Source organism: Arachis ipaensis, chromosome B06 (assembly GCF_000816755.2).
Source record: "Arachis ipaensis cultivar K30076 chromosome B06, Araip1.1, whole genome shotgun sequence".
NCBI lineage: Eukaryota > Viridiplantae > Streptophyta > Magnoliopsida > Fabales > Fabaceae > Arachis > Arachis ipaensis.
In genome coordinates, this window is record NC_029790.2 from 129,919,784 (window position 1) to 129,932,689 (window position 12,906).

The following is a 12,906-nucleotide window of genomic DNA, read 5'->3' on the forward strand; positions in this document are numbered from 1 at the left end:
CCTTCTAATTTCCATTTATCCAAATATAGTGTTAGAGTATATATGTTTACAAGTTTGGTTTTCGGATGATTTTGAAGAAAAAAAAGAAAGGTTTTAATTAGTTTTATTTTTTGAGAGGATAAGAATTTATTTTATTTGATTTATTTAAATATATTATTTATTTATTTATTTATTTTATTACAATAAATATCAAATTATTTAATATTTTATTTGACCATAATAATTAGAACTAATCAATTACATTAATAATTTGATTTGACTAAAATAAATGAATTGATACTATAAGAAAAAGTATTTTTTTTTACGCCAAAAATCGACGTTTATTTCTGCCGTTGATAATTTTCGACGGCTTGCTGTCGATATTAATAAAAATTTAATTGAAAATGGAATATTAAAACCGACAATCAGGTCGTCGATATTTTTATAAAGCATTAATTTTTTTTCTATTATAGTCACATTATCGATGCACTTGAGGTCAAAAATACTTTAATTTAAAATCGATGCACATAATATCTATTCTGTTATTTAAAATATCGTAAAAGATATCGTCGATAAATTTAAATGGTCTAAATTGCTTTCCAAACTAAAATTAACAGTATAAATTTAATATATAAAATAGATGCTAGGAGTGTTATTTTTTTTTTAAATAAAAATCGACCCATATGCCGTCGATTTTTATAACCACAAACACATATACCCGCGCCCCCCTCCCGCTTCCAAAGTGCAGAAACGCAATTCTCCCAAATTCTCTCGTTCAACCCCAAATTCACACCATTCTTCGCTGCTGTGGTCGCTCCGTCATGGTTGTGCCGCCGTCGCATTCTGTTGCTGCCGTGTCACTATCGCTCCTCACATTCACGCCACCGTCGCTCCTCTTCCTCGCGCTGCCGTAAGAGGTAAATCATTTGGAGTTTCAATTGACAAGATCAAATAATTTTCTCTTTATTGAAGAAACCTGAAAAGTTCTGTGATTGGTTGGGGTTGAAATTGATGTATTGATTGTGTTAAATTTTCTCTTTATAAGGAATGATTTGCAGAAACTTCTGAATTTTGAATCGAATTCTTCAATGTGATCGAATTCGTTAAAATACATTTTTGAATTTGTGGAATGCTAGGTGATAAGCAAGAAAAAGATAATGGGAACGTCGCTGGTTTCGAACGTAAAGCGCGAGGTTTCGATCATGAGCAAGCTCAACCACCCAAACATCGTGAAGCTGCACGAGGTGCTGGCGACAAAGACCAAGATCTATTTCGTGTTGGAGTTCGTTAAAGGCGGTGAGTTATTTGCTAAGGTTTCGAAAGGGAGGTTCAGCGAGGATCTCGCTCGCAAGTATTTCCAGCAGCTTATCTCCGCCGTAGGGTACTGCCCTCGCGCGGCGTTTTTCACCGTGATTTGAAGCCGGAAAATCTCTTGCTTGATGAGAATGGGAATCTCAAGGTGTCCGATTTTGGACTCAGTGCCGTCAAAGACCAGGTCAGCCCCAAAATACTGTAATTTGCATTTACAGCATCATTTTGTTCTTTTTGTTCAGTTAAATTGTTGGAGAATTTGATTTTTCACAAGCAATTTGAACAAAAAAAATTCTGTCAAAATTCTTCCCATAATGAAATGCTAGAGCTCAAATTAGAGTTTAGGGTAATTAATGTGATAGATGATGGATTTTAGAATCCTGTGTTTAGGGTAATCAAAGGTGCTGGAGGATTGCTTCTAAATTTATGAATTTAATTAATTTGTTACAAAATTAAATGATTTGTTGGAGAAAAAGTTTATTGGTCCCATCATGATTTGGATATGTGGTTGTAATTCTAGCTGCAGTAAAATTTGCAGTTGATGTTGCTGTAATTGTTGTAAAGGGTTACAAAATTGTAACATCAATGCCGTAATCTTGATTGCAGAGTTTGAAATCATGGCTTGCACATTAATTTAGTAATTTATATTGAGGATAATTATGGGAACAATAATAATGACTGGTTAAATTAATATTTTCTGGAACATCTTTCTTGCTCTAAAACAATTAATGATCTCTCTCCTATAATGACAGGTAAACCTTTATTAAGAGTAGGTCCAATTTTCGATTATGATTCCTAGGAATTTTGCACAGCTTGGTTATTTAAAGAGACAAAAAATGTCTTATATTTATAAATTATTTAAAGATTATATCTTTAAAGAAATGTAAGACTTGTGGTAATTAGTATTGGAGTGTGATTTTTTTTAAGTGAAAGACGAAGGAAGAAAAAAGAGAAAAGGAAAGCAAAACATAGTAGTAGAATGAGTTAGTTGATTAATCCGAGACCCACTTCACTCACCATTCTTCCAGAACATTCTTCCAGAACATTCTTCCAGAACAATGGAAAAATCTCAACTAAGTCGGAAGTGGATTTTTTTAATTGGAAAAGTATAAGTAACTAACAAGATTTTTGAACAATGTGTAAACAATGTGAATTAATAAGGTTAAAAGAGTAAATTTAATTAGTAGTATTAAATTAGAGTGTAGTATATTTTCATTTGATTGGTGGTTGTTTATGTTGTTCAAAATTTTCATTGTTTTCTTAGCACTTCTCTTTTCAATTATACAGGATTTTCTTTTGAAAGTTCATTTGCAAATTGGAATTTTATAAGCTTAGTTCACATTTTAGTATCTCCAAATTATTTATATATGGCGTATAATTTTTAAGATAGAATATATGATGAAATTGAGTTCTGTCCGTTAGATTTAATTTTAAAAGATTTACAAATTATTCATCAACCATTTCAAAAGTAGTATTTTGTTCTAACTTTTTAACCTATTTAAAATGTCGCAGAGAATATATTGAAGAATGGTGAATTTGAAGAAGGACCATATGTATTCCCAAACACATCATGGGGAGTGCTAATCCCACCCAACATTGAAGATAGCCACTCGCCTTTACCGGTTTGGATGGTCGAGTTCCTCAAGGCTGTGAGGTACATCGACTCGGCCCACTTCTCCGTCCCCCAAGGGACAAGAGCCGTGGAGCTAGTAGCCGGTAAAGAGAGCGCGATCGCGCAAGTGGCGCGAACCGTCCCGGGCAAAACATATGTGCTCTCATTTGCAGTTTTTTTTTTTTTGGTCATGGCTCTCATTTGCAGTTGGAGATGCAAGCAATTCATGTGAAGGGTCTATGATTGTTGAAGCATATGCTGGGAAAGACACCCTAAAAGTGCCTTATGAGTCCAAAGGAAAAGGTGGGTTTAAAAGGGCAGCCCTAAAATTTGTTTCTGTTAGCCCAAGAACGAGGGTCATGTTCCTTAGCACTTTCTACACTATGAGGAGTGATGATTTCTCTTCTCTTTGTAGGCCTGTTGTTGATAATGTTAAGTTGCTTAGTCTTCGTAGGCCATAAAAAATTATAGTGTGTGATGGGTTTGGTCCATTAAGTTGTGAGGTCAATTAATGAATCAAAATATCATATATGGTTTTCTTGAGTCTTGGATATTTATATTTATATATTGTTAGGAGAATATATTATTATATAAAAGTGTTTGTTTTTTTTTTCAAAGAAGAATATAAGAGATGCAAGAGTTTTTAAGTTTGTTTTGCAATTTTATATGAGATGAGTGTGTATATCAAAGTGTGTATGTTAGGTATATATTAAAGGCTATATACCACATAGTTGAGTATTATTCCTATAAAGTTTGTAGATGAAAGAGGAGGAAAGAAAAAGAGAAAAAGAAAATAAAATATAGTAGCAAAATGAGTTAGTTGATTACTCTAAGACTCACTTCACTCACTATTCTTTCATAACAATGGAAAAATCTCGACTAAGTCCAAAGTGGATTTTTTCAATTATATAAGATTTTCTTTTAAAAGTTCATTTGCAAATTGAAAATATCTTTAAATTTAATAATTACTTAAATTCGTTTTTAAAATTATCCTTCGAGACTCGTAATAGTCCTTAAATTAATTTCTGTTTAGGCTTACCATTAAAGATATCATTTTACAGTTACTAAAAAAAAAAAAACTCTCCTTCTCCATTCCCTTTCCTTTCCCCTTCTCCTTCACAATCTGAGGCTTTCCCTTCCCCTCCTCCTTCCTCTTCTCCAACACATCCCCAATTCCCTTTTCCTTTTCTCTTCTCCTTCTGAAATTTTTCATATAAACCAAATCACAGATAAAATATTTTTAGCCTCTTCTACTTGCTAGGTTGAAAAGATTAAGAATAGCTGCATGTGTTTTCTATGGCATCAAGTTATTTACAATCCATCTTGTCACCACTTTAGTAGGAAAAGTGTTAGTTTTCCCTCTCCAAATTTCAATTCTAATTGGTTGGTTCATATGCTTTACCGGTCTTCTGGTCTATTAATTATTGAAAAACAGAATCGTCTTGTTTTATATTTATTATTGAATTGGCTCTATCTCTATTTCTCAAGCCTTCATGCCACTTTAGTAGTTTAAACTTACAACAAATTTTGGTTTCACAGTCACTGTCAGTGAAGTTGAAGCACTTTTTGAGCTATTTAAGAGCATAAGCAGTTCGGTTCGGTTGTTGATGATGATCTAATAAGCAAGGTACCATATAGCAAATGCGTTTTCCTCCTAATTTCAAACATAGTTGTATTTATGACATCTATTTTGTGATGTTCATTTTATTATGAGATATTTGGTGTGTCTTTTTTATTTCTTGATATGAATGATCAACAATATACTATATTGTTTTTTGTGCTTTTCATTTTCTTAAATAGAATCTGTCAGAGTCACACAATATCATGATGAATTGCTTATACAATTACCAATATTTTTTATTTCTATTTGTTCTTCACATTCATTTCATAGTCTGTTCTTTGATTACAGTGTTCTTTTTTTGCAGGAAGAATTTCAATTGGCAAGCTTCAAGAATAGGAAAAAGGAGAATATCTTTGTCAATCGGATACTATACATACACAACATGGGTCTGGTTTATGAATAAGGCCTTCATTTTTAAGGTTTCTTGCATGCATGAGTGAATGCCTATCTAGCATCACAAATTTACTTTGTTAAATCGATAATTTGCAATGCAAATAGGTTAATGAAGACATTGTTCTATCGCCATATACTTTCGGAAGAAACTCAATTTCTTAATCCCTTTAATAACCTGAAGCATAAATGCTCATGATGACACATTTAGCTAGAGGTCAGTATTCTTTTAGATATAAAGGCACATGCATCTCCATATTTAAATTTCCATATAGAAATAAGTGTTTTTTGAGTCTTCGCTAGTTGCTACTTAGTAATAAATTTCATTGTTTTTCATGGTATCTCCAAGCATTAGTCATTTCAGTTATCTGAATGTCCTTTTGACATTAGAATTTTACTGCATGCAGATTTTTTATCTATTTGATGTTAAGAGGAAGGGAGTAATTGACTTTGATGACTTTGTTCGATCTATCAATGTCTTCCACCCAAATGCACCACTGGAAGACAAGATTGATTGTAAGTAGAAGATTGAATCCTAACCCCTTTTCTGGTTAAAGTGGATTTCGATTGTGAAACTCATATTTAGGTTTTGCAATTATCTTGCAGTTTCATTTAGGCTCTATGATTTGGACAGCACAGGCATTGTAGAATGCCAAAAGGTAGCATATAACGCAATCCTATTATGTGTCAATTTACTTAGATTTTCACTCTGTTTTTCATGATATTAGATTTTCACTCTTTTTTTCATGATATAAAAAAACAACTAGCCCTACAGAAGTGTGCTCTACGAACACTTAATAAGTGATATTCGCCACTAAAATATGATTTGTTGTAGTGTTCATCTACGCCTCCGCTTACGTCCGATTAATTTTAGTCATCCTAGCTTCATTGTTCTTTTGCGTTATTTCTAACAGGTCAAGCAAATGTTGATTGCGCTTCTCTGTGAATCTGAAATGAAGCTAGCAGATGAGGTGATCGGATTTTCTTTTTTTTTTTTTCAATAAATAATTCAGGTTATTTTGATTCAGATTTTGTCCATATCTTCTATTAATTCAGGTTAATTGTGGCTGTTTACAGTTACGGATTTGAATGTTTTACTATTTTGATTTATTGTGTGCTTTGTAGTGAAGTTTTTAGTTGAAGTTTCAAGAAATTTTTAACTGATAAAGTTTCAAGAAGATATTATAAATATGTATGTAACTGCAAAATTAAAGTTAGAAATTGTACTGAAAATCAAATCCTTCTAGCCAAAAATGGATGAAATCCATTTACCTCTTCATTCATATTCACTATAGATTCTTTTAGTTTTTGGGGTGGGGGTGACCCACTAAAAAAGAAAATTGATCATGTGTGCAAATTAAATGTGTCTATAAGAATCAAGAATGTCTCTAAATTGCAAGTTACAAGCTATTGACTGCTGCTGGGTCCAAATCAGTGACACATGAGGATTGAAAGAAAAGAAAAGGGCATTTCTGAAGCTGATTTTAGTTTTATTTTTTATTTTTATTTCAATTGACAAGGAATTAATTAAAATACCAATAGCTCAAAATCTAACAGAAGATATATATGGTTTTACATTTAATCTAAAAAATCCCTCTTTCAATTTTGTTCTGTTTACTTTTTGGTTTCAGAATTCAATTTGGTGTACATTAATCTTTTTCTTCTTGATTTGGTTTCAATTTACTCTTTTGTTTTGATTTTGTTCTTGACAAGAACACAGGACAAAAGAGGTGAAGCAAAATCCAGTCCAGCAAGTCTTAACTGTACCGCTGTGAAGACTTGCCGCTGCAACGCGCTGCACCTCCATTCTGAGTCTTTCTTATCTGGTACATGATGTCATTTTCCTTTCACTGTACCTTTTTTTTAAGTCTGAAATTTATCTGTGATGTTCAAATGTAAAGTTCTACCAGATCTTGAAAGGAAATTATCTGTAATCAACACCCATGGAAACTCCTAAAAACTCAGTATATATTTGTGAAAAAGCAGAATCATTCATAAAATCTAAACGTGTTTTGTTACATAACCTATGCTAAGTAGTGCACTGCATTCTGAATTCATGAAACTTAGGCATTAATCATGTGGAAATGCATTAATACAGCTATATTTCACTGTCATCACTTGTAGTGTTCTGTTAAACAAAATATCTTTACTATGAAACCCAGTACAGCACATAAACTTGGGGTAGAATCAGTTGTCTTTAATTTGGATTCATTATGAAGTGGTTCAGGAGTGTATTTTAAACTTCTCTATGTTTTCTTTTTGTATCTTTGTAGTGGCTGGACTGCTAAACCTTCTTCCCCAAGGTACCATTGGCGCTATCTCTGCTTGTTTAGACAAAGACAATGCCAGATTTGCTCGCCATCTCCTCATACTCTTGCGTGGTTCAAATCTGCTGCAGCTATATAGATTCCTGATGAAGATATTGGACTTTATGAGGTTAGTTTATGGTGTCTCCTTTATTGGATTTCCTCAAGCGAGGGATCGATAGCGGACTTACTTGAGCCTGAGACCTTCCGCATTCCTCAGGTTGCCAAGAAAATCGACAACAGTATGGCTTCGCCACCTCGGGGATCCTCTTGCTCCTCCTTACTCTTCTCCTTCTTGGCCTCAACCTTGGTACCCAGGTACACAAACATGATAAATTTTTATTGTTTTTCATTTGGGGTGTGCTAATATATGTATAATTCGATTTGGAATTCAGCTTTATGAATTAAGTATTGTTTGAAATTGCTTGAAATGTTAGGGGGCAAGCTGCAACTTAGTTAACTCTACTGTTGGCTGTTTTCAATTGGATTCCTTAATTATTATGGTTATTATTATCAGAAGATTTAATTTAACTTGAATTAGTTTTTGAGCTTGAGCTGCACCTGAACTTCTAGTGATATGAGCTCAATCATGGGAATTAAGTTCACTTTTCATTGAGGTAGTTCAATTGACGGTTTGTATAAATAAACATAAATCCACATCCTTTGGTTAGGTGTGCTATGCGCTATGTTATATTAGGTGGATTTGTCATTAGTTGTTTCCTTCAATGGTTTCTTGGCTCTTTGTTGAAGTGAGTCCATATTGACTTATATTTTATAATGGAAGGTATTTTCCTCCGTTGCCGCTGCTGTGATCAATATTCAAACTTCGGGGATTAGGAAGTTTCTACAACTAAGTTTAGAAGAGGAGTTGGATGATAAAACCTCCGATTATAATTTTGGACTGGTGTTAAAGGAAACAATGCTTAATCTCGGCCCAACCTTTATAAAAGCTGTGAAATTTGATCTGATTAGCATCCTACTATAATTTTTTAGTTAAGTTTCCATCATAATTTCATTATCATGCTTTATATGATTCCTTTAGTGCGTATTGCATAAAAAAAAAATGGGTTTCTTCATTTATGTCATACATTCATAAGGATATCAATATTCTTGTTACATTCGTTTTATTGGTGATGCAGTTGGTCAGTCCCTTTCTACAAGAGCAGATATCATTGGTGTTGGGATGTCCAAGGTTAGATTAAAAACTGTATGTCTGTTGCTATTTTCTTATTGGTGGACATTTCTTTCTAGCAATGGATTCCAAAGGAAGGGGCAATGAATTCCAAAGGAAGGGCTTATTATTGGTTATGAGCAGTCATAATCTCTTGTTGGATGAAGATAATACATGGTTATAAGTCAAATTATTAGTGACTTAGTGTTAAGTATGTTCTTTAGCAGTGATACTAATTTGAGTGTAAAAAGGTATTTTTGTTTTCTATCTTAGACTCGTATGGCATCTACCTCTGACTCTGTGCTGAACTCTTTTTTTTTTGGGCCATGTACAAGTACAACATAATTCCATTTCACTGTCTTGGCAATTTATTCCTATAGGCGTTGTTTCAGAATGGTACTTTTTCTTGTGAGGCCTAAAGCATGTGCTTCTTTACCTGCTAAGCTCGAGTCAAAGTAGTCATGCTGTCATTTAGTGATTAAGTTTGTGGGTGGGTTGACAATTATTACAACCAAATTATTTTCTTTTATTGGTGTTATCAATTATACAAAATTACTATTTAGTGCTCTTTTATACAAGTATCTTAAGTTTAATCAATTATGATGTAAAGAAAATAAGTTATAGTAAAGAAAAAGGGTAAAACATGTAGTAGTTTAGTTTTAAATATCATGTAAAAAATTGTGGCGTTATGTAAACTATTTTTTTTAATAAATTGAAACTATTACTTTTTAATTTGAAAAATAAAATAAAAAATAAAAAAGTAACCTTAATTTATGAAATACTTTTAAAGTGTTATCAAAGTTATATAATCACTCTAGTTTTTATAATTGTTAGGATATATATGATTTAGTTACTGAAATTAGTTAGAAAAGTGAGGCTTGGTTCAGTTTGTTATAGAGTGAGAAGCAAGGTTGTTGCATTATCTTGCTATATATAAGTTTAGACTCTAGAATCAGAATGTACACATCTTTCAATTAATTCTAATTCTAATATTCTCATTCTCACTCTTTCTACTCTCTCTTTCTCGATTACTCACACATTGCTTCATCTCCAAAACTCCAATATGGTATCCAGAGCCATAACTTAATCAAGATCATGATCAATTTTTCTTGTTTTTATTTCTCCAAATCAACCTTCTGTTTTAAGTTTTGCAACAATAATCATGGCACCTCTTCTATCAAATTCAACACCTGCATCCAAGAATGCTTTCGTCCCAATCCAAGATAAACTTCGTGAAGACAATTACACAACTTGGAGGATCACAACATGGAACGCTTTTAAGTTTTTTAATTGAATTTTTTTCTAAAAAAATATATTCAAATATTCAATGATGCGGACAACAATTTTGAAGAGAAAATCTTGCTATCTACTTTCTATCTTGCCTGAAAGAGAATTGCTTGTTTGAAGCTCTTCAAGTTGGAATCTTGAATGAAGATAACAAGCAAGAGATTATAGAAGTTGCTAATATTACAGCAAAGTGTTTGAGTCTTAAAGGGGAAGAAAGACCATACATGAAGGAAGTGGCAGTGAAATTGGAAGGAATAAGGGAAATGTCACAGCAACAATGGGTCAATAATGCCGACAACAATTTTGAAGAGACCCAATCGCCAGAAAGACATGATAGTATTGCCAATGATGAAGAAGCCTTATTGTCTTTTGCATATGGAAGGTGATAGGTGAAATACTATTGCCTTATTGCCTTATATAGCCTTATTGCCTTATATACGGTGATACTATCACCTTCCATATGCTAAAGACAATAAGGCTTCTTCATCATTGGCAATACTATCATGTCTTTCTGGCGATTGGGTCTCTTCAAAATTGTTGTCGGCATTATTGACCCATTGTTGCTGTGACATTTCCCTTATTCCTTCCAATTTCACTGCCACTTCCTTCATGTATGGTCTTTCTTCCCCTTTAAGACTCAAACACTTTGCTGTAATATTAGCAACTTCTATAATCTCTTGCTTGTTATCTTCATTCAAGATTCCAACTTGAAGAGCTTCAAACAAGCAATTCTCTTTCAGGCAAGATAGAAAGTAGATAGCAAGATTTGCTTTCTCTTCCGACCTCGCAAATGAAAGAGCTTTCTCTCCTGTAAGAAGCTCTGCCAGCACAACGCCAAAGCTATACACGTCGCTTTTCTCAGTAACCCATCTTTCCTTGCACCATTGTAGCTAATGCAACTTGATCCCGTGGAACAAATCTTGAAGCTTCAAATTCAGAGACTTTGGCAGTGTAATCTTTGTCTAAGAGAATGTTGGCACTCTTAACATTTTTGTGGACAATTGGAATGGAAGCAGCTGAGTGAAGATATGATAAAGCTCCGGCTGCCTCTGCTGCGATTCTTAACCTTAGGTATAACAAACAAGTCCCCACCAAAATAGCCATGAATCCTGCACTTGCACCTGATGAATGTGTTGGACAAAATTCTTTAATTTTCTCTTACAAGTATTATCTTATCTTATCTGATGCTATATATACATTAGAATAGAATAACAGCTATTTATTATTGAAATACAAACTGATATCTACAATTTTATTAATATGAAATATTTTACGCATTTAAATAAAAATATCTGACTAATTATTTATAAATGTAAACGTAATTAAATTTCTTACCAATAATAATACGTGGAAGCAAATTTTTCTTGTGGCAACCGTTTTGGTACCATTTTCTGATTGTCCCTTGGGACAAAAGCACTGGTAGGATCCAATTGTGTTAGGACAATTATTGTTCATTAGACATGTATGATTTCCCATATCACATTCATTAGTGTCTGCAATAACAGAGAAAACAAATTGAAATTGTCAAAGAAAAGATAACAAATTAAACTATATAAAGATAGATGAATATTTAATAGAATTAGTTAATAACCTGTGCAAGCATGAAGATATGGATTTCCTTCAAAACCTTGGTTGCATTGACACTGGTAACCATATCCACAATAATAAATAACAACATGCCCTTCACTCCCATTCCCTCCACAACTATATTAACGTCAATATGATCCTGTATGACTCACAAGATCAAGCTTCAACTCTCACAGATTAAACTCAAGTGTTAGGAATTTCAAGTGTGAATTCTGAATAGAAAGATTGCTCATGAGTTGATTCTCTTATAGATGTCAAGAAAGCTAAGCGCGTTAAGTGTTAGACAATGAGTTTCTCTAACTGGCTAAAGCGTGTTAAGTGTTAATTGTTTTTGAAATAGAATTCTTTCAGTTCCGTCCAACTTTCAAATTTCTACAATTGTTCATTGACCATATTAACTTTTTTTTAACAAAAAAAAGTCGTTTTAAAATTTATTGTAACGTAGTGATAATTTTGATTAAAAAAAAAAAACTAGAAAATTAAAATAATATTTTATCTAAAAATTCTTGAACAAATTTTTTAATATATAGTTATTGTGACAATTATTAACACCAAGAATACTAAATATTTTTTTATAACAATTAAGTGACAGTGAAAAATACATTTAAACAAAAACAAGTATTTATTATTATGATTAACTTTAGTGGCCATCAAACTAGGTATTTTTCTTGTAGTGATATAGATATATAATCACAAATTTTACTACGATAACAATGCCATAGTATCATAATTTAACAATAATATTACAATTGCAAATTATTGTTAATATGGAATGGTCATTAATGTGAGATTATTTGAGACGAGAAGTTATTTAATCTCGTAGTCAATAGTGCTGAATTCAAATTCTAGAATTAGCAAAGGAGAAAGAAATTCTATCCAAATAGTTTAATTTTTTGTATACTAGTGTATTAATGATATTAACGTGTGAATGCTATAAATTGTGGTTAAGTTTTTCTCCGCTCCAAGACTTAAAAAAGAAACAAAAAGAAGAGACTGAGAAGGAAGTAATGGAGCCTGTAAGAAAACTAGCTATCTGATTCCAAGTTCAAGGTCAAAATAAATATTAGAACAATAATAAGTAGTTGGTTAGAGTAATAAATAAGTCCTTGAGAGTTAGTAGTTGGTAGCTAAATATTTATGAGATTAGTTTAAAATATTCTTATAAATAACATGACTCTTCATCATGTAAACAACAACTGGAATACATATCTTTTATTTTCATATTTTTATTTTCTTGTTAATAAACTTAAATTATATATAGTAAAAGTTTCACTCACAAGCCACCCTCTTCCTTTTTAAGCTGGTCATTTGTAACAAAACACTTCTTCATCATGGGTTTAATTCGTCCTTCAATTACTCACTGCAAGACAAAAATGTTTAGAAAAATTGTTTTACATAAACATCAGCGTTCCAGTTTTGTACCATGGAGCATATGGTACTTTTTCAAAAGTATAAAACAGATTTGAAGTCATCGCTCGCCATTGTTGACTTGACTTGCTTAGCTTAAACAAATTCTTAGAGTTGCAAATTGCTATAATCCCCAAGAACCCAGGTTCTTTCAAGGAATTTGTTACAGTACTCCTGTTCTTACAATGGTGTTAATATTTTATGTATATTTAATAATTGTAATAAGAAATGTCAG

General features: G+C 32.4%; 1 protein-coding gene, 1 long non-coding RNA gene and 1 pseudogene across 4 annotated transcripts; 2 read left to right on the plus strand and 1 right to left on the minus strand.

Annotated features, from left to right (window-relative positions):
• On the plus strand, nucleotides 680–2,932 carry LOC107605112. The gene is made up of 3 exons (XR_001612467.2): nucleotides 680–896; nucleotides 1,116–1,474; nucleotides 2,803–2,932. It is a non-coding gene; the product is annotated as an uncharacterized LOC107605112 (long non-coding RNA).
• On the plus strand, nucleotides 3,943–8,919 carry LOC107605109. 3 transcript variants are annotated; one of them, XM_016306860.2, is made up of 10 exons: nucleotides 3,943–4,250; nucleotides 4,442–4,529; nucleotides 4,828–4,942; nucleotides 5,321–5,429; nucleotides 5,520–5,572; nucleotides 5,828–5,884; nucleotides 6,634–6,739; nucleotides 7,187–7,349; nucleotides 7,440–7,537; nucleotides 8,004–8,919. In XM_016306860.2, the coding sequence occupies exons 3-10, from the start codon at nucleotides 4,919–4,921 to the stop codon at nucleotides 8,054–8,056; spliced, it is 663 nt and encodes a 220-aa protein (XP_016162346.1). In that variant the 5' UTR covers nucleotides 3,943–4,250; nucleotides 4,442–4,529; nucleotides 4,828–4,918; the 3' UTR covers nucleotides 8,057–8,919. The 3 variants fall into 3 exon arrangements, with proteins under 3 accessions (XP_016162346.1, XP_016162345.1, XP_016162344.1); XM_016306859.2 differs by having other exon boundaries at nucleotides 3,950–4,285; nucleotides 8,359–8,919; XM_016306858.2 differs by having other exon boundaries at nucleotides 3,950–4,250; nucleotides 8,359–8,919.
• On the minus strand, nucleotides 9,290–11,503 carry LOC107648445 (annotated as a pseudogene).

Bases quoted from the DNA above. Each gene is read 5' to 3' on its own strand.
- LOC107605109 (XM_016306859.2), top strand. From the start codon at position 4,919: ATGAATAAGGCCTTCATTTTTAAG. The intron at 5,430-5,519 runs GTAAGTAGAAGA...ATTATCTTGCAG, and splicing joins ACTGGAAGACAAGATTGATT to TTTCATTTAGGCTCTATGAT. The intron at 7,350-7,439 runs GTTAGTTTATGG...CGCATTCCTCAG, and splicing joins AAGATATTGGACTTTATGAG to GTTGCCAAGAAAATCGACAA.